This window comes from Dendroctonus ponderosae, unplaced genomic scaffold, assembly GCF_020466585.1.
Source record: "Dendroctonus ponderosae isolate FM_Combo_2020 unplaced genomic scaffold, Dpon_F_20191213v2 Dpon_F_20191213_8, whole genome shotgun sequence".
Taxonomy (NCBI): domain Eukaryota; kingdom Metazoa; phylum Arthropoda; class Insecta; order Coleoptera; family Curculionidae; genus Dendroctonus; species Dendroctonus ponderosae.
The window spans coordinates 10,545,456-10,564,985 of NW_026019016.1; the positions used below are offsets into that span (position 1 = coordinate 10,545,456).

General features: G+C 34.7%; 4 protein-coding genes across 4 annotated transcripts; 3 read left to right on the forward strand and 1 right to left on the reverse strand.

Annotated features, from left to right (window-relative positions):
* The first annotated feature begins 758 nt into the window (after positions 1-758).
* LOC109546992 (methylosome subunit pICln) lies at positions 759-3,797 on the forward strand. Its single transcript, XM_019918191.2, has 5 exons — positions 759-1,175; positions 1,237-1,379; positions 1,496-1,638; positions 2,371-2,488; positions 2,570-3,797. Exons 1-5 carry the CDS (start codon positions 1,057-1,059, stop codon positions 2,665-2,667), a joined length of 621 nt encoding a protein of 206 aa, XP_019773750.1. The 5' UTR covers positions 759-1,056; the 3' UTR covers positions 2,668-3,797.
* LOC109546989 (chitobiosyldiphosphodolichol beta-mannosyltransferase) lies at positions 3,735-6,542 on the reverse strand. The gene is made up of 6 exons (XM_019918188.2): positions 6,127-6,542; positions 5,222-5,413; positions 4,925-5,169; positions 4,686-4,862; positions 4,046-4,160; positions 3,735-3,992 (listed from the first exon to the last, which is right to left on the reverse strand). The coding sequence occupies exons 1-6, from the start codon at positions 6,474-6,476 to the stop codon at positions 3,782-3,784; spliced, it is 1,290 nt and encodes a 429-aa protein (XP_019773747.2). The 5' UTR covers positions 6,477-6,542; the 3' UTR covers positions 3,735-3,781.
* A 32-nt stretch (positions 6,543-6,574) lies between these two features.
* Positions 6,575-9,871, forward strand: LOC109546991 (uncharacterized protein C3orf38 homolog). Its single transcript, XM_019918189.2, has 3 exons — positions 6,575-6,807; positions 7,979-8,326; positions 8,384-9,871. The coding sequence occupies exons 1-3, from the start codon at positions 6,693-6,695 to the stop codon at positions 8,773-8,775; spliced, it is 855 nt and encodes a 284-aa protein (XP_019773748.1). The 5' UTR covers positions 6,575-6,692; the 3' UTR covers positions 8,776-9,871.
* Positions 9,872-10,053: 182 nt separating this feature from the next.
* On the forward strand, positions 10,054-16,325 carry LOC109546988 (microcephalin). Its single transcript, XM_019918187.2, has 7 exons — positions 10,054-10,505; positions 11,509-11,728; positions 11,787-11,945; positions 12,000-13,946; positions 14,063-14,215; positions 14,360-14,437; positions 15,612-16,325. The coding sequence occupies exons 1-7, from the start codon at positions 10,171-10,173 to the stop codon at positions 15,921-15,923; spliced, it is 3,204 nt and encodes a 1,067-aa protein (XP_019773746.2). The 5' UTR covers positions 10,054-10,170; the 3' UTR covers positions 15,924-16,325.
* The last annotated feature ends 3,205 nt before the right edge of the window (positions 16,326-19,530 follow it).

Sequence of the window (19,530 nt, forward strand, 5' to 3'; positions counted from 1 at the left end):
GTATAACTGATGGAAAAGAAATTGATCACTCGCAGCAATCGAAAATAATCTAGATCCAAAACTAGGAGAAATTTACCCGTATAACGTTTAATTTCTAAAAAGAGATAATTCTAAAAGATGTTTGGGTGAAATGTTTTTATATCACTTAATATGTATATACTTTATACTGTACAACACAGAACTGACACACAGGGCTTAAATATTCAATACAATAATTTGTTAAATCTCTTTAAACACAGTTTATGTAAAAAATTCTCACATTGCCCAGCTTTCACGCACAGAAATTTCTGGTGTAGAAATTCTCAAATAAATATTGCACGTATACTTATTTTAATCCTTAGCTGCTGCCGACTCAAATAATAGTCTTGCCCATGTATTAAAGTTAATAAAGTTTATTTTATTATAGTTGATAAGCGTTTAATGTGGTAGTTTAGAAAACAATTTAAAAAATCAATACTAATTTTCTTAAAATTTTTAATTGTATTTCAAATAATGTTGCAAGTAGGAATCTGAAAAATTAAACGCCTCTAAACGTATTATTGAGCTTTGAATAGGACCAAATCGTCGGCCTGCTATAAATCTGTGTCAAACTGGATCTTACGTAGATTAATTTTAACATAATTTTTTCTAATTATATTGTAAATTATTAACATTATACTTACCTATTTTCAATGAAATCAAACTGACTGTAGTGGAAGCGTATAAATCAAGCACACTGTGTATTTCCATGACTTTTGTCAACTATTTAACTCGGGCTGCGCCATAGCGGATCTTTACACATTGTTTCTTGGATTACCATCTAGTTTTTCAAGCAAAATCTATTGTTTTAGTCCTTTTTTGTATATTTCCATCGATTTTGCTTTGTTCTTAAGATAATGTGAGAGTATTGAACACAAACTCTATCACACCTCAAGGCACTAATTAGGTTTACGTGTCGGAGTGACCGTAGGCAGTCAAAATTTACTCTGCTACTTGACCATTTGTCAACAAAATAATTGTTCCGGTATTTTAGAGCACAAACATTAAAATAACTGATCAACATCACTTCCAGGCAAAATGGTTTTAGTAAATTCCTTCAGATACCCTTCGTCCAACATCAGATACGAAAGGAGGAACATCCGAGCAGTTCTGGATAAAAAGGACTTGGGTTTAGGAACACTCTTTGTTAGTGAAAGGTAACTATAAACACTAACAATTTTTTATGAATTAAAATATAGCTCAGAGTTTGTTTTCCAGTACACTATGCTGGCAGGAAAAGGATAGTATTGGTTTTTCCATCCCCTACACCAACATATCCTTGCATGCCATATCAAGGGATAACACTGTGTTTTCTAGTGACTGTGTCTATATTAGTTTAGATGGCAGGTTTTACATGCCAGGTAAGCTCATTTGGAACTGCTTTTATTACTTTCTAGTTATTTACATAAAAGATCTAGGCAGAAAGTTAAGGTCTGTAGGTATTCTGCTTGAAATAACTGCAAGTTGAACATTTCAGGAGACCAGCCCCCTCAACAAGATGAGGACAGCGACAGTGATGCAGAATCAGAAAATGAGAGCAGTGAATTAATCCTGGTGCCCTACGAAGACGATGATAATGCCAGTATAGTTAATATTTATGAAGCTATCAAAGTTTGTCAGGTAGGTGTTATTTGAATATATTTTAGCCATTTATTTGCTTAAACAATAATATTAGTTCATTCATTTTTCTTTGGGGCAGAGATTTTAAATTGTCTGCTTAGAAGTTGGTGTAGGTTCAATACAAATTGGCATTGGTTTGGTTGGTTCTTTGGAGAAGGAAAACATTAATTAATAAAATGGTGATGGAAATATGAAAACGTGCCACAAAAAGTTTTCTTATTCTAATTAATTTTCAAATGCCCAGAAACGAATTAGCTTAAACAATACTATTAGGTCATTCTACAAATTGGATAAATATAAGAATTTTAAGCATGAACCCTGGTGGAATTCAAAGGTAGGAGAGATAAAAAAAGGATATACATAGAGTGTGGCTAATAGCAATCATCCACCAAGTTAAACTTATTTACCGGATATAAACGTTTATAACTTTTGATCATATTCCTAGTGGTGGTACGTTCATATTTAAATATCTTCTTCCTGTATATTTCAATGATTTTGCTTGGTTGAATGTTCCGAAGATATGCGTGTATTGAGGATAAAAGCGATAATAACTACATGTTATTAACAATTGTGTTCAAAAATTTCGTTTTAAATTTTCTCAACTGCGGATTTGCATTGTTGCGATTTAGTTCAGCTCGTCCGTAAAGCTCATTCACAAAATCCGAAGCTCGATCATCCCATGTTTCCTGTCGAGAAACGCTGATATTAATATGTATTGATATTTCCTTAAAGGAATTGAACCCGGACCCTGAAGACATTGATGATGATGATGATAATCTTTACGCTGATGCGGAAGACGAGTTAGAAGAAGGTCATTATGTTATTCAAGATAGGGGTGCAGGTGATGCAGGTTTGTGTTCATAATCACATTTATCAGTCGCAATTGTACAACATTTCAAAAGAAGGTGTTTAATAATTAATTTTGTTTTAGACATTGATGATATCGCTAGAAGATTGGAAGAACATTCAGTTGATGGCACTTATGCTCAGAATGGGAATGATGATGATGAATTCGAAGACGCAGACTAAGAACATCGTCTTCTGTTCAAAACCTGTATTCACCCATTATTTTCTATCAGCTTTTCAAATTCATTACCAAAGTTAGGTTCTTATATAACTAAAACTTTCTGTTTTTGTATGAGTGCTATAGCGATGTTAGAATACGATTTTAATACATTTTTAACTTTAGGACTAGAAGTTTTAAGTTTTTAGTGGTGTGAATTATTTAGGGCTTGATGACCCTTGCTTTTTGTATTTTTTGGTAAATATATTATACTTTTACGCCACCACATTACATATATAATTTATAGGAGTGTTTACCTGGTTACTTTTGAAAATGTGTTATATTCGAAAATAGGCAGTGGCTTGACCAGCTCCTCATCAAGTTTTGTTTAATTCCTATTATTGTGGACTTTCATTCAATTAAAGCGGAATGTATTTGCGGTTGCTTGGCTGCATTTTATGTGTAAATGTAAAATATAAAAAAGTATAAATGTTTAATTAATGTTATTATAGAAGGTATAAAACACACACGCACATTCGCATAAGACGTCATTGCTTGTGCATAGAATTTATTTATTGACACATTGACGTCTGTTTCATAACACAGATTACAGAGTAGATAACCTCTGTGATCTGTGGTTTCATACTTGTCTTTATCTTGTGTTTCATTTCGTAACACAATTGGGTTATGTTTCTGTTTATCGAGAATGTCCTATAATGAGAATTTCACGATTCTTTAATTTATCTGGTCCAGAACTAGGAATAGCACTATTTTTCGGCATTGGGGGAGGTATCTACATTTGGAGACCCACAGTCAAAAACGCATTTGATTCAGTAAATAAAAATACTGCAAAAGCACAACAGCCTGAAATTACTAAAGAATCCTAGCTAAGATGTTTGGAGCAAAGTACCAAGCTTGGACCAAGTCGAAAAAGGGAAATCCCAATGTACTGTTGTTCTCAGGTGCTTGCTTTATAATAGCTGGTGTCATAGCTTATAACGGCTTGTATAAACCATGGGCTAAGAAGAGGAAATTATCTGAATATGAAACACTTGCCAAAATTATATATGAGAGTGAAATCAAGCCCAACTAGTTATTATGAACAATCATGTAGATCATTTATTAGTTCTTAATACAGTGTTACTGAAAAACTGAATAGGCAGTCTTATTCCAATTTTCACTCCACCTCAGCGTTTGGAACGAACTCAGTTCATTCTTAAACTGAGTTTCAATCAGTTTCTGTTCGTCATTATTCGGAAAATTTTCGAACCAATTTAACAGCTTCCCAGAGAGTTCTTCTGAAGATTTGAAAGTGTAGCTATTCTTGCCATCTTCAACCAGTTCATATAAACTGCAAATCATTTGTGGTAATATACAAACATGTGTTAATTACATGTGTTTTACCAATTGAAATCATAGGCCAAGACTGGCAAACAGCATCCAAACATATCCACTACTTTCATTGGGAGATCCAAGCCGCTAGAGCTTGTGTGAAGGCAGATTCCTAAATCGGCAGAAGCTAAAAAGTGTTTAATAACTTGTCTAATCTTCGACCAGATCATGGCATAATATCTAGTAATGTTTCATTCAAAAGAGTGGGCTATCGGAGTCATTGCTTGAATCTGGTGAGTTTTTCGGACTTACGACTTTAGGGAATAATATTTATTGCATCTTCAGAGGTGATTCTCTCCAAAGCGTTTGAGCAAACCATTTAACGAGGGAAATGCTTTCAAATTAAAACCATCCGATCTGATAACCAGCGTAAAACTGATAACGCTTTTTTTAATAATCCTGAGTAAGTTTGAGGTAAAAGATGAATATTTTGAGGCTCATTATTTTCGCAACTTGTTGATGTACTTATTTCTGTAATTAAACCGCAGGCCTGTAAAATATCTTAATTTTGGGTGAGAATAATTTTTCTGTACTATCTAGTTTTTAACCGCCATTTATATCAATCCGACCGAATTGCCAGACACTAAAAATACATCGATTCTTCCGGATACCGAAGCTTAGCCCAATTTTAGTGTCAAATCAATAAGAATACCTAGCATTAAAGGGTAGTCTGAAGCCTCCAACCAAGGAGTAATCACTGTTACATGTCTCCAATTCTGCTCATGGATTTTTGTACAGTAGTACTCTTTCAAGTGCCCTTTTCCTGTTATAGCACAAATTAAAGTTGGAAGATTTCGTGGATTTTCATTTGTGTGCTGATCTTCATAGTCTGCAAAATTGCGTCGACTCGTACATTTTTTACCAGTTAGTTACTTACACGCTTCACCTCACCTTGCAGTGCTTTAAACAAAATTGAAAAGTCTTCGTCTTCAGTCCAGCTGGTACTCGAGACAATAAAAGCTGGCCTTTTGGGCTTTAATTCTACATTCCCATGCTCCTCTTTCGTGAGAATTGTCGACCCACCATCGCCCAAAAATGCATCGTACATTTGGCTCATTTTCATCAGAAATTCATGCTTTTCTTTCAACGAAATTGGCTTAAACATTGCGGGTGGTTTGTCGTAAAGAGTTACTGCTCTAGAAATGTGCGCGTTTTCTTCTGTGCTATATTCTAGAAACATATAGTTACTTGATATTCCAATTGTTGGCGAGATCTTTCCGCATTTCATTCGTAACGCAGAAATTATAATCTGCTTGAGCACCAATATAGGCCTCACATTTTTTGGTGATTTTCACCAGTATGTGCCCTTTCGGTAAGCTTAATGCCATAATTGTATGGGCATAATTATGCCAGTCTATAACCAATTTGGCCCTAACAATTCTGAAAAAAATGCCTTTGTAGGTAATGTAAACTGCGGTTTCTTACAACAATATTCAATACGTGTAAATTTGTCTTCCATGGATAAAATCGCATATCGACGACGTGCAAGTGTATAAGTTAAGTGCGACCGTAAGTACAAACAATTTTTAAACCAACTTTTCCATCTTCATGTTCAAAAGTGGGTCACTTGCCAGATCAATCGAAAGAACAAAAAACTAGTTAGGGAGCAGGATGTATAAATAATATTATCGCGGTAAATTGCAAAATGCATTGAGGGCTATAGATGGACCTAGAATTCCTATTGACAAAACAAACCAAAATTACGATAAAATAAAAACTGTGCACCTACTAAGTGTGCACAATGCTAATCTAAAATCATCGAACTTGTCTGAAAGGAAGTGAATTTGGAAAATTTGGAAAATTCAGAATTCAAGAATTCATTTTGGAAAATTCAGCCATACTAATTAATTTACTACAAATCATTAGTTTCACATATAAAATAAAAATTGAGGTGAATTGGAGCTGATTGGCAAACCAGCGAGAATTGCTTTATCCGATCTTGCCCCACAAAGAACATAATTCCAAAGAATTGCAAAATAGAAGACTAATTCGTACTTGCTCCAAATCTATATACGTAGTTTTAATTTATGCAAAAATAACTTCAAAACTGTTGCAAATAACCCACATCTTACAGTATTGGTGAGAATACTTACTTGCAAAACAGCCAACAAACAAACAGGCTGGGAATTGCAGGGGGGTTTTGAACCATTAAAACATGGGGTGTTCTAATAGAACACAGCAGGAACAACAAATTCAACGCTTGGAATATGGTTTTAAATGCATAATTTACGAGTTTAATAGGAATGTGGGGCATAGGTGCCAGGTAGTGGTAGTATATAGATGGGGCTTCTTTAATTGCATCCATGGGGTCTGTTTCTCCGTAACCCAGTATATCAACTTTGTGTCCCTTTTCGCCTAAGGACAGCGCATGATACTGCATTCTAGGGCTTCGCCCTATGTCCCCCAGGACTACAATGCACACTTTTTTCTTTTCTTCACACATATTTTACTTTTAATGACATACATAAACATAACCAATAAGTGTTCAACGTAAACAAAAATCTTCTTTACCTTAATAGTATGTAGTCTGTGCCTCAAATGTAGAGACGTAGATTTCAGGTTAACAGATTTTCTCAGGTTAGTTTTAAGTTCCAGTGAGTTTGTTTTGTAATTATTATTTCAAATTTAAATTTATCTATGACGCTCTGGATATTCCATAATGCCGACTGCAGGCCAAGGAATAATAGATCTGCTTTCCAAATTGGACGAAGACTCGGTATTTGCTTTATCAAGGACAGTTACCCAGGGTTTAAAGCGATGCAACACTATTAAAGGTGTGTGTACTTTTTTATGTATATTTCGGGTTTGTTATTTATTATATTTGTCTTCATTTATTCATAAAAAAGTGGACCTTCATTTTCCATCGAATATCCTTGGTTTTGGTGTCTCCAAGTGGGTTTTCTCATGTTAGAACCTTGCATTGACTTTAGGGGCGCAAAAGTGGAAGAATTCATTAAATCAGGGCGATCTCAAAGCAACTGGCATTAACTTTACGACAGCCAAGCTTTTCAGCCGCATTGTTATAGAAAATTCAAGTTTGTTTACGGTTTTCGACTATATTTCAGATAGACAACTGAATATTTGTATACAAATTACCAATGCTTTCGGCTACTTACTTTCTGAGAGTTTAGTCGCAAATTTTCTGGTGACCATGGTGGATTTGGTGCTTGACTAGCACTATTTTGCCCCTAATTTCTACTCCACTGGGAATAATTATACTTTAAAAGCACTATACACAAAAGCTCTAAGTGCAGTCGTTTTAGAAAAAACTAAATTTTGGTGGAGAAAAATGTAAGTGCAAAAGACGGAAATTATACCTTATAAAATACTTTTTACGCGCAACAGTCAGTTTTTCATTAGTCTTATGCGTTTGTCATAATTACTGGTTACCCCGCCAGCACCAAACGTGATCATAACGTAAAAAAGACAATAATAATATAATGGTACTTAATAACTACTTAATAATAATAGTCACTAATTTCATCATGAACTAAAGAATGTGGAAGTGCCCTGTTGACCATGTGCTGACGGGACACTCTGTATATTACATGACTAAAACTCTTACTGTATAATTTTTTTCCATTATAAATAAGAAGTTTTTATTTTATTAAAAACGCTACTAAAAATTTATGTCAAAATCACGTCTCTAACGACTCTTGCGAACCAAAATGTCACATGTCCGAACCTCAGCACATTATTACGTGATAGTCACGTAATATGACGTTTTCGTACAGGCGTTGATTGAAATATTATATATATGCTCCTTCAATCAACGGTGCAGGCTTAAAGTAATTTAAGAGCCATCAGCTGATTTGTTCAGTCGCCACCAAAGACAAAATGTGCTTCAGTATGTATGTTTAAAATTCTAAAATTACATTGTGTGAATATTTTCTGTGCCGCCATGCACAGTTTGTACCAATGCGCTATTTATTCTTATTGTTTTAGAGGCAATTGACACAATAATAAAATACTCGGCCGATGAAATAAGCATTTTGAGGCGCAAAGTTATAACTAGAGAGATTTTATTTAACTACTTAGAAGCTAACAACATTAGAGTACGAATGCCAGTAACGAAAAATGATTTAATTGATGCTGTGGTAGACGCTTGGGGGTTGACACACAAAACTTCCCAAAGTAGCATTTTGAGCTCGAATTCAGATTCTAATGCTGTAGCATTGAATGAAAGAAGTGAGAAGCCGGAGAGCAATGTAAATGTAATGGCTGAGCAGTTTTCCAGATGGTTCTATTCAATGCTTAATGGCGATGAATGTGGAATTGAACATTTTTTTCCAGGTAATCAACGTACTGTTATTCGTTTTGTGTTTGTAATAATTTTTTGATCCATTTCAGATGCAAGCTTCAGTCTAAATATGTACACGAATAACCATTGTGACTCCACACGAATTGAAGGCGATGCCACGAAAATAGCCAACAGTTTATTAAAACTTAAGTCGCAGAATAATCTCCATTTTAATCCCAATGACTCGCAGGACGGAATTCAAGGGAGGATAGATCCACACGGTCTAGTGATGGTGCTGACCTGTGGAACAGTTCACTCTCAAAACACTTGTGCGGGTGTATTTGAACAAGTGTTTGCTTTAGCTCGGGATCCATTCTGTGACAATAATTGGAAAATCAAAACGACTTCCCTCAATTTAAGGTCGAAAAGTGATGTGCTAGAACTACCGAAATTGTGTGATAGTGATCTGACTAGTGATCTGTTAATGTTGCCATTGGAGTGAGAACTGATTTGTTATTTTTAATAATAGTTGAACTATAATCAATATTGTTTTCTTGAGTAATATTGATTATTTTGTATATGTTGATTTCCATAGCGAATTTTCCCTAATAAGAAAAATACATTAATGCTCCTTTGGCTCCCATTTGGACGACCCTCTAGAAGAATTCTCAATTGTTATGTTTAGATGCTTTAAAAATTAAAAAAAAAGGCATTTGCTTGAAGCTAAAACTCTGAAGTGCTCAAAACTGCTATTAACATCTATCGGAATTTACTAAGTTTGTGGAAAAAAATCAAACCACAGCGTTTAGCGCGTTTATATTACTGTAAATACTAATTTATAAAATATTGGACTTCTAACTGTCTCTTAGTAGTTGAAAAATGCTGGGGTTTAAGGCAATTAAAACGCGAATTTTGTCTCGAATACCTACAAAAGTCTATACATTTCGCAACTATTATTTCCTAAAAAATAAATCAAAGGAAAGGTTTCGGTTAAATTATATTTCTTTTATATTAAAAGAAACAGAAAAATGCTCTTTGGGATGAGATTTGAAAAACATTCAATTTCTATAAGATGAAAATGCCGATAATAACTAAATAACACTGAATCGGTTATTTGGAAAAAATAAATTTATACGAATTAAATGCTTTCTTTCTTTCGAAAACTGTTTGTTAGGATTTTTTTAGTTTTTTTCGGTACCTACTAAAATTAATATTTTAATTGTTATTCGGTTAATGTGTAATTTTGATAATTTTTATAATTTTCTGACACATTAAAGTATTTTATTATAGAACTAAATTTTAGAAGACAAAAATGTTTCCTTATCGAATAATGCTCCAGAAGAAAAATCGAAGCGAACTTAATAAATCAATTGACTGCGTCTGACCAGAAAATTAAAATCGTAATTAATCTAATTTTCTTTATGGGAGTTTGCTTATTAAAACTGAAACTGAAACTCATCCGTTCTAGTCAGTTTTTATTTAGTTACAATTATTGTTGTAACTTGTTCTTTTTACATAAAATTTCAGTATTTCCTGTTTTACAACACGCCACTAACTATAAAAAATTGTTAACGTAAATAAACATTTTAAAAAGTTTAGATTAATGTTTTTTCAGTGTATTTCCCAAGTAACACTCAACTGAAAACTATTAAAATAAAAAAAAATAAATATCCATAATCTGGGAGTTTGTTAGCGGCAGTTGCGTCACGCACGTATTGTGATGGTGGAAATATTCCCTTTCACGTGTCATAAAGATCCGCTGTACCGATTTCACAGACATTCCAAATCTTTTGTTTATATACATTTTTTATAGGTTAATTATTCTTGTTGTTTGGTGATGTTCTTTATATTTCACGTTATACTTTATTTCTACCATTAGTTAAACAGAATTTGTACGATGAAACCCAAAATCAGTACTGGCTATTTTACTCCGCAAGCCAAGGGACAGAAAAATAGGCGGATAAATCGATCGTCCGATGGGGAAGGTGAAGGGTTTAATGAAAATCTTTTCCGAGAATTTATGCGATGCCCTCGCAATAAAAACGCTGTTTTGCAACTTTTATCCGCTAATAAAGAAGCCATTAAACAGTACTCAGAGAAAAATGTAGAACGGTCAGTTGCTAGTCCTGCGGACAGGCTTAAGGTTACAAAGAAGCTGTGTGAAAGCCCTATAGCTTTAATGCGAAGACGAGCTTTGGAACAGATGTATGGAAGTCCCAGTTCGTCAACCAGGTAATTGTTCTTTTTTCGTGATAATGTTAGTTTGGGATAATTTTTACTCTTTTGCATAACTGTCAGTTATGCCATTAATTAAGCCATTTGAAAGAGGTACAAAATTCTTCAAATGCAAACAAAATACTGAAATCAAATCAGTTGTTTATTCATTAGAATGTGAAAAGGATAGTTTGGATCGGAGTTGACAACAAAGATTACTGTTTGGAATTAGTATTTAAGCCTGGTTTAAGTGGAACATTGACATTTAAGTGAAACTCTTTATACCAGGATGTTTCATTAATACACCGACACGCTTTTAGGGGTTGTAGCAAAGATCAAGATAAGCATATTTGGTTCATAAACATATACCAAAAAAAAGCAGCGTTTTCGAGATATAAGGTGTCGAAATTATAGTTGCCTGAGTTCTTTTGCTCTATCTATTCTAGTTTTCTTATTCCGTTCTGACTCTTTTCACATTGAATTTCGAACATTATATTATGCTATAGGCTCTACTGGTTGAATGTGGTAATTGGGTGTCAGTACGTACAGGGTGATATTTTTTAGGAGTCACGTCGTTTTTACCATCCCGAACTTTTTATGGTGCGCCACTGAAGGCGCCACACATTTTTCTTATTCCTATGCCTTGTTCAATTTAGCAACTTTCTTGTCTCTTGAATTTATTTCGTATCGGAAACTGGTTCCCAGTTATTTGCAAAATAATTATTTAATCTCTTACTGTTAATAGCGTGTAATTTTGCATGTATTAGAACGACGGCAGGAGAGTCCATAAGCGTAACTAAATTAACAGTATTTATCACGGCATTATTAACTGTTACTAAGGGTTACATTGTACTGAGGTGCTGGTTAAGTATGATTAATTAATCACCTCTGAAGATGCACGCAACTCCTGCTTGAAAAACGTGAGGAAGAAATTTTAATTCATGACGACCTAAAAACCCGAAAAGCTCATAAGTTTTAAGGAATGATCTCGAAAGCTCATGTCTCGATATTTCTATTAAAGGTCAGGTAATTCCAAAACTCCTTCGGAACAATCTGCGAGTGGCAGTAACAAATCTAGTTTAATACCGTTTGAAAAAGTCCTCGATGGAGTAGTTGCATATGCAGAAGTCAGAGGACGATTCGATGAAGACAGATCAGCGGGTGTTAAATCAGTGTTAAAATCTATGGGTGCTGAAGTGCGCGAAAAATTTACCAGAGATGTTACTCATGTCGTTTTTAAGGTAAAATAAATTTTAATATTTGCTTTAAAAATGCTTAATCACTTATCTTTCATCCCAGGATGCTTCTTATACAACTTTTAAAAGAGCGAAAGAAAAGAAAACCCATTTGGTCTCAATTCTCTGGGTTGAATCTTGTCGGACAACTAAGCGAAGACAAGACGAAAAAAACTTCCCCGCAATGAATGGTGGATACGGTAATGAATCTATGATTTGTTCAGTAAGTTGTATTATACAATTAAGAATAAGTTGAATTACAAAAACGTATTTTCAGCAAATGCAAAAAGAGTACGAGGGCATTATTCATGACGAGTACAAGCAAAACGTGATGCAGGGTGCAACACCAACGTCCAAGTCTTTTGTAAACCGCAGAAGAACTTTAATGACTCTGTTTGTTTCTCATGAAACATCAAATCCTCAATCTGCTACAATTAATGAGATTAAGGGTAATCAAATACCTAGTGCTAAAAGATCGATACTAGTTGAAGATGACCCAGTGTCCAATACTTCCAAGGAACATTTAAATTGGTCTGATATGGAATTAACACACATTCCAAATCAACCGATTAACGACCAAAACGACATTCCTAGACAAAGTCAATTCGCTATTAAATTTGACAAAAGGAAAACCATATCTGGTTCCTTATTCACTTCTGATGACTCTTCCTCTATAAATCTTATATCTAGCGACAAATCCTCAAGTCGTTTGTGTAAAAAGTTGATCACTACAGGATCCCGTTCAGTTATAGAATTAGACGAGTCTGTGATTTATGGGAGAAATACAGCGGGAAAACTGAAGAAGTCGCTAGAAACCGACACGGAAATGTCTGAGTTGAAGCTGTCCAGTGAGTTCAATTGTCCTAAAACTTCCTCAACTAAAGTTTCATCGGATTCATCTAAAACCATGTCCAATTTACTGCTATCTTCGTCGCCAAAAGATTGCTCTGGGCAGAAGGCGGGACAAGCAAAACCTGCAGGTAAAAATTCGAATTCAGTAAGCTCTGTGAGCTCTGTCATGTCTTCGTTGAGGCTCGAGTCAGAAAAAGAGAATTGTGTACCAGAGCAATCGTCTTTAGAATCCGCATCCAAGTTGAGCGAAAATAAATTGATATCACATCTGAGTTCTAGTGAAACCAGCAATCCACAAAAATCATCAAGTGAAAAGCAGAAATCCAAGTATACATCTGATATGATTCTGCAAGAGAATACTTCTTTGGTCAAATCCTCCACAGCGCCAGCAGAGACCGTCAAGAAGAACAATAAGAAGCAGTCGCCTTCTGATTTGGGAGGTGCGAGACGATTTTCATTGCGAAAAAGAAATAACTCTAATCGCCGGGCAACTGATGTTTCATCTTCCGACAGTAGTAATGACGATATTAAAAACCGCGTAGTTAAAGGCATAATAGCAGATTTGGAATCACAAGACAAACTAACATCAGATTTAACAGCAGCCCATTCGTCTTTGACTGAGGACTCGGAAATTATTCCTCCATCGCACAGTCAACGCCCCACAGTAAATACCTCTAAACGAAGTTCACGTGAAGCAGGAACCAAAAATACGGACAAAGTTGCGAAAAATAAATCAGTTAAAAATGTGACTGCAAAGAAAAGAGCAGAGTTGAGTTCTAAAGCCAGCTCTGTTGAGAGTTTAAATGATTCATCGGATGGATCGAGAAAAATGCGAAAACTTTACAACCCGGATAATTACGTAATGCAATTAGATGAGTCTGTTGACGATGAAGCGGAGAGGCAGGAAAAACGCGACTTAGTAAAGAAAACAAAGCATGTTGGAAATACCATTAACCCTTTTGCCTTACAACTAGAGGATAAAGTGGACGTAGTAATAACGTCTGAAAGTGATGAAAGTCCTCCAAAAATACGAAAAATTACAAGAAAAGTTAAAGATCTTACGTTGAACCAATCAGCCGACGAACAGAAAGACTTGTTGAACTTCGTGTTGAGTAAAAACGCAAACACGCCTAAAACACAAAAACCAAATGCAACTTGCATTGGAACTCCAACACCAAGAAGATCGATCAGACTTATTAATAGTAAATCTGCCCAAAAGCCGGTTGAAGTTTCAATGACACCAAAAAATAGAAGAAGTACTATGGATTTTGTCACTAGTTCTGAGCGATCATGCAAGAAATCCAAAAAGAAAGTTGACAAAACTAAGCTACCCACAATTGTCTGCACAAAACTTCATAAATCCCAAGTTCAGGTACGTTTATGCTTAATTAAATAAAAATCTGCTTACTCAAAGCCAAGACTGAAATGCGTAAAGTAAGATGTGTAACGTAGGTGAAGTTCTAGTGAAGGAATTGACATGCATTTCAGGTTTTCGCCGAGATCGTCAAGAAGTTAGGGAGATTTACCATAGAAAACGATGTTAGCGATAAGACGACCCACTTGATTGCTGGAGAGTCAAAGAGAACCGTCAATATGTTGAGGGCAGTTACCCGCGGTTGTTGGGTACTTACATTTGATTGGGTAGGCTAATTTTTAATAATAGGGTTTAATCTAATTTTTAATTAAGTTTAATTTAACAACGAAGAGTTTACATAAAGTCCCTTTGGTTTACTTGAACTGCTAATGGAGTTGATGTAGTGTTTTGTTGAATTTTTGGTGTTTCAGGTGCTGCGATCTTTGGAAGAAGCAAGGTGGTTATCAGAAGAAAACTTTGAGGTGACGAATTTTTCTGGCACGGTTCAGGTAAGTCGCTATTAATCGTTATTTGATGTTCAGTTGAGTAAAAAAAAACACTTTCTTCAAGAGGGAGGATTAGTTTTTTGTCTGAATATTGAACTGAACACTAGTGCGGAAAGTACAGCTTTTCACCCGAAAGTTGATTGATTTTTCGCCCGAAAGTTGGTACTTTACCAAACGTGACTAGAAAAATTTGTTTTTTTTTTGTAACTCTGTGTCAAAAGTAGGATTTTGGAGCCGATAAATACACGTCTAAATGAAAATGTTTAGAAATCCATTTTGGCTCCAGTTTAGGGACCCAATAAATTTTCACAATATTATTGAAAACTGTAAAGTTTTTTCACTATTATTATTATTCACTATTATTATATAACATTTTATCATTATTAAATTATGATTATTATTAATTTATTTAATTTCATTAATTTATAAATTTTAATGGAACAATGGTTTTTGAGAGAAACATGAACTGTTGAAGCTCTACAGTTCGAACTTTTATATGTTTCAAGATAGTAAGAATACTTTGCTTTTTAAGCTTTATATTATCGAGTCTACAGGCTTTAAAGCCGTTAGTATTTCTGTAAACCCCTAATCGTGCCTAGAAGATGAATTAACATGCAGTACTTTACTATTTAGCAATTACTTTTTAATGATAAAGTCATGATTTGTTGTGAAATATTTTATAACGATATGTTTTGTACCTCCAAATCCAAGAAATAGGTTTATTTCTTGCCGAAAACTGAGTAGTTTTTCCGCTTTCACGAATCTCACAAAACGAAGCGTTTCTAAATTGCTTTTAAGAGAGTGAAAAGAAAAGTGGCCTATTCAAGATTGAAACTGTTTCATTGAAAGCATAAGAGAAAACTGAAATATTTCACGCAACCAATGACGCAGATTTTTCAGATTTTAGAAAAACTTTTCGTCTAATTACACTCAATAAATGAGCTCGAGGATACTCTGATTAACACTCCCTAAAACAAATCTAGCTTTAACTAATCTAAGCTAGATTTGTTAGCAGCTAAGAAAAGACCAATTTCTTAACTTAGCGTGGCATATTAATAGTTATTATTGAATTATTAATCAATTTCTGGAAACTCTTGTGGCAATGATTTGTAGACTGAAGCTATATTTTTTTATGTAGTAGTATTTTTTATTTATTTATCAGCAAATCGTATTTCAGAAAGCTCGTCTTGAGCGTCAAGCATTTGGTTCAAAATACACTTTAGATGTGTTCGATAATTGCCCACCGATTTATGTGGCTTTATCAACAGCGCCTCGTTGTTCCGATTTACAAGAGCTGATAACTACTTGTAAAGGCAAGGTGGTAACCATTCCAAGACTGGCGAAAATCATCGTAGGATTGTACCTGGTGCAGGAAGACACTGTTTGCGTAAACGAAACTTGGGTACTGGACAGTATCATGTTTTACAAAAAAATGCCATTTATTGAACGATATCTACTTAAAAAAAATAGGGAAAGTCTAGTTGTATAATTTATACGCAAAATGTGATCGATTTTCATTATCTAATCTACGAAGTTTCGTATGAAAATCAAATGTTAATTTATTAGGAAATACTTGTGACATACGCAGAGCGTTGTTTTGTACAAATGTGTTGTTTAATTAAGACTTTTATTGTAATTTATGTTGATCATAGATTTACACTTTTTGTGTAAACATATAAATTCAGTGTATACGGTCTGACGCGCCTTTGGCAAGGAAAACTATACATAATCCTTCAAGTATATTAAATTTTACCATTTTACCCGGCTAGAATATCACGTACTTACCACTAAAGGGAAGCTAAATTTACTTCTCTGGCAAGTCGTGTTTGTGTAAAAACAAATAATAGAAATATTGTGACAATATCTATGATAATAAATGTTTTACCAATTATTGGACTGTTGTTTTACAGAAACTTGGTTTTGGTGTTAGTACTTGGTTGGTTGCCGAAAAACTGCAATTTTTGTATTTGATACTATTCTACAGAGTGATTCAAAATTGGCGTCATTCCTCTGGAGGTGTTGTCTGGGGGTGTTTTAGGAGTGCAGAAAAATTAGTAAAAAAAAAACAATTGTTATTAAAGACTGATAAATTTTCAAAAAACTATATCAGAGGGACGGCAACAATGTTTTTCAACGTAATCTGCCTAATTAGCGTTATGTAAAAGCCTGTTGCTTGGTACTTATTATTAAAAACTCCGGTAACCATTGAAAAATAGAAAGTGACAATAAAATAGATAAGGATAAACGGTAAATTAAACAGGATTTGTTCAATGTAGGGATCTATCTTTTTCGAAATGTCAAATTGTCAACGAGAAATTGTTCTTTGTTGTCTTCATAATCTCGAATTGATGTGTATACAAATAAACATACATTTCTGACTTTAACTTCAAACAACTTAGTGCCTGTGTAATCACCTTATTGTGTACTCTTCTCTCTTTATTGACTTTGGCACTGACTGTCAGCTAACTGTTTTGACAACATTTTCAAAGTTTTTTTCGAAACCTTTTTTCCACCAAGGATCAAGAAAATCAGTATACGATGCGCGAGTCGAAAGTCGAAGGAACTCCACTGCGTGCCTGACGTCAATTTCAAGCAGTGGTGAAACTTCGACTTTCGTCTCTTGTACCGTAATATGACATATCCATAATTTAACTAGAAAGAGAACATTAGTACAATAAATACAAGTTATCATAAAATATTAAAAATTTAAACCTGCAAGAAAAAACGCAAAAAAGCGGAGTAAAGAGTAGAGACATTTTAGAGAGTTACTTGGTGTACCTGATGCAAATTGACTATTAAAAAAATATGCACCTAAATAATATAAGAAAATATAAATAGTTGAAAACTGCAAAAAACCTTGCAAGTAGTAAATCTATTGTTTTCAAGCATTCGTAAAACCGAGAACGCCGCCATTTTCGAAAAGCCGCATTATGCAATCCTCGCAATAAAAATAAGAATTCCGCAAAGCCGCAATAGAAATTTCGCAAAAACCGCGGTATAAACTCAGAAAAACCCCAAATTCCCAATTTTACCTAAAAGAAATCGCCATTTACTGGTTCAAATATAGAACAGTCTAGAGACTGTTTATAACAGACTAGAGAGAGACTAGAGTGTTATAAAATGTTGATATGGACCACTTACACCCTGAAAGACGCTGAACGGCAAAAAAAACTGGGACAGTCGGTCGCATCCTGGCCGCTGAAAATCCCTAATGCGAATCATTTGTTTGGTGTGTTCAATTTGGGAAAACTGCGCGATATCTAAATGTGTAGGCCAGGACCTAAGGCGCTGTCGTTCAGACCATCACAAAACATTAAAAAAGTTCTACCTACCTTTAGGTAATTTGGTCTGAATTTTGGGGTATTTTCCCTTTTCAAAATAGCAAAAACGTTAGTTGATATATCGCAATAGAACCCTTATTGTTCATTTAGAATGTGAAGTCTATCTTGAAAAACTGAGTGAAAAATTTATAGTTTGAAAACTCGGACTTTTGAGCCTACCTTCCAAAGGCTACATCAGACGGTCAGTAATTTTATATTTTAATTGTAAAGGCTCATAAAAACCGTCGATTGTATAAACTGCATTTGTTCACATATAATACTAATATCTGACTTTAAATTAATTTAACAGCAACCAAAATTGAAAATTTTAAAACCCCATCCAGAAACTCCCTCGACGAATAAATTTCACATGTAACAATAATGTAACAATAATCATAAAATACCCAGCAAATATGCGCCTAACAGTCATCTACATGGCAACCAGGAGCAAAGTAATGCCAAACTTACCGAAAGCTGCATCGCGCCACCTGGAAAGAAAGACAAACATTCTTTAGCATGACAGAAACTTAGTCCAAACTAGTTAAAATGAGCGAAGAAAAAATGGAAACAAAAAAGACCATTAAACTGCAGTTGATCTGAAAACACTAATTTCGGTTCAAGGGGATTAATCGATAGATTTGATTTTTCCAGCTTTCTTCAAGCTCCTGGTGCCTCATCCTCCATTTTTTTATCCATTGATCCTCAAAAAGCTCACACTATACTGAACAAACAATAAAGACCTACTCCAAATTTAATACTGTAATTCTGCAGTTAACGGCTTTCTACTTATTCATCCTCAAAAACTCACACTCCGCTTAAACACACAATGAAGATCTACCTCGAATTAAAAACGATCTACTGCACTTGCCATAATGGCACCGCACCAACTCACTCTAGAAATCCCGGAAGAAAGAAAAGACCGGCGACCTTTTTCGATCGTAGCCCGTAATAAACTGAACATTTACTCGGCTTTTCGAAAAAAAATCATACCGTATTGAGGTGTTTACCACATTCCGAACGCACCGAACTCAGAACTAACATAATGATATAATCGTTTGCTTGATCATCCTTTGTATGCATTATCGCTCATACTTTGCAGTTCGATTTCAACTTTTTTGTTGTTTACAAAGTGGCAGAAAGTTGTATTTATACTGAAATATTTCCAAACGCAATTTTCACGTTCAAACTCGTTTGGATGGTCGCCGTAAACAAAACAGCTTTCTCAGCCAAAGATAAACATCTCCAAAAAAGGGTAAATTTTCATTAAAAAAAATAATGGTGGCTCTCGAATTGTCTTTTGCTCGATTTTTTTTATGAAAGTTTGATTCTTTTCAACTTTTTATGATGCGTAAAGGCTGCCGCACGGCAGATCCGCATTCAAAATCCGCCATGATTTTGATTGTGTGGTATTTTCTTTTTGGTGACACCGTTAACACAAAATATCCCCCCATTCTGTAATTAGTTTCGCTCCATTTCTATGAAGCTTTAAGTTCGAACAGCTTGAAATCTTGTGCAGCAGTGGCCTCAAGGGCAAATTCACATTCGCCATCGAGCCAGATCATGATTTATGAATGATTTTGTTTTCTAGCATTTTCCAAAGCTACGGAATAATTAACTTGATTTTCACACGAGCTCTCACATGAGCCTTTTGCTAGATTGTATGAAACGTCGGAATTCTATAGCTTAATATGTTCTGTAGAGGCTGCCTGAATGGCAGTATCATATTCACGTCTATGCAAGGGCGGATCCAGGGGGAGGGTCATGGGGGTCATGACC

Bases quoted from the DNA above. Each gene is read 5' to 3' on its own strand.
- LOC109546992 (XM_019918191.2), top strand. From the start codon at position 1,057: ATGGTTTTAGTAAATTCCTTCAGATACCCTTCGTCCAACATCAGATAC. The intron at 1,176-1,236 runs GTAACTATAAAC...TTTGTTTTCCAG, and splicing joins ACACTCTTTGTTAGTGAAAG to TACACTATGCTGGCAGGAAA. The intron at 2,489-2,569 runs GTTTGTGTTCAT...ATTTTGTTTTAG, and splicing joins TAGGGGTGCAGGTGATGCAG to ACATTGATGATATCGCTAGA.
- LOC109546989 (XM_019918188.2), bottom strand. From the start codon at position 6,476: ATGTGTGAAGAAAAGAAAAAAGTGTGCATTGTAGTCCTGGGGGACATA. The intron at 4,863-4,924 runs GTGAGGTGAAGC...GCAATTTTGCAG, and splicing joins TTTGTTTAAAGCACTGCAAG to ACTATGAAGATCAGCACACA. The intron at 3,993-4,045 runs GTAAAACACATG...AATGATTTGCAG, and splicing joins TTGGCCTATGATTTCAATTG to TTTATATGAACTGGTTGAAG.
- LOC109546991 (XM_019918189.2), top strand. From the start codon at position 6,693: ATGCCGACTGCAGGCCAAGGAATAATAGATCTGCTTTCCAAATTGGAC. The intron at 6,808-7,978 runs GTGTGTGTACTT...TTATTGTTTTAG, and splicing joins GCGATGCAACACTATTAAAG to AGGCAATTGACACAATAATA. The intron at 8,327-8,383 runs GTAATCAACGTA...GATCCATTTCAG, and splicing joins AATTGAACATTTTTTTCCAG to ATGCAAGCTTCAGTCTAAAT.
- LOC109546988 (XM_019918187.2), top strand. From the start codon at position 10,171: ATGAAACCCAAAATCAGTACTGGCTATTTTACTCCGCAAGCCAAGGGA. The intron at 11,946-11,999 runs GTAAGTTGTATT...ACGTATTTTCAG, and splicing joins ATGAATCTATGATTTGTTCA to CAAATGCAAAAAGAGTACGA. The intron at 14,438-15,611 runs GTAAGTCGCTAT...ATCGTATTTCAG, and splicing joins ATTTTTCTGGCACGGTTCAG to AAAGCTCGTCTTGAGCGTCA.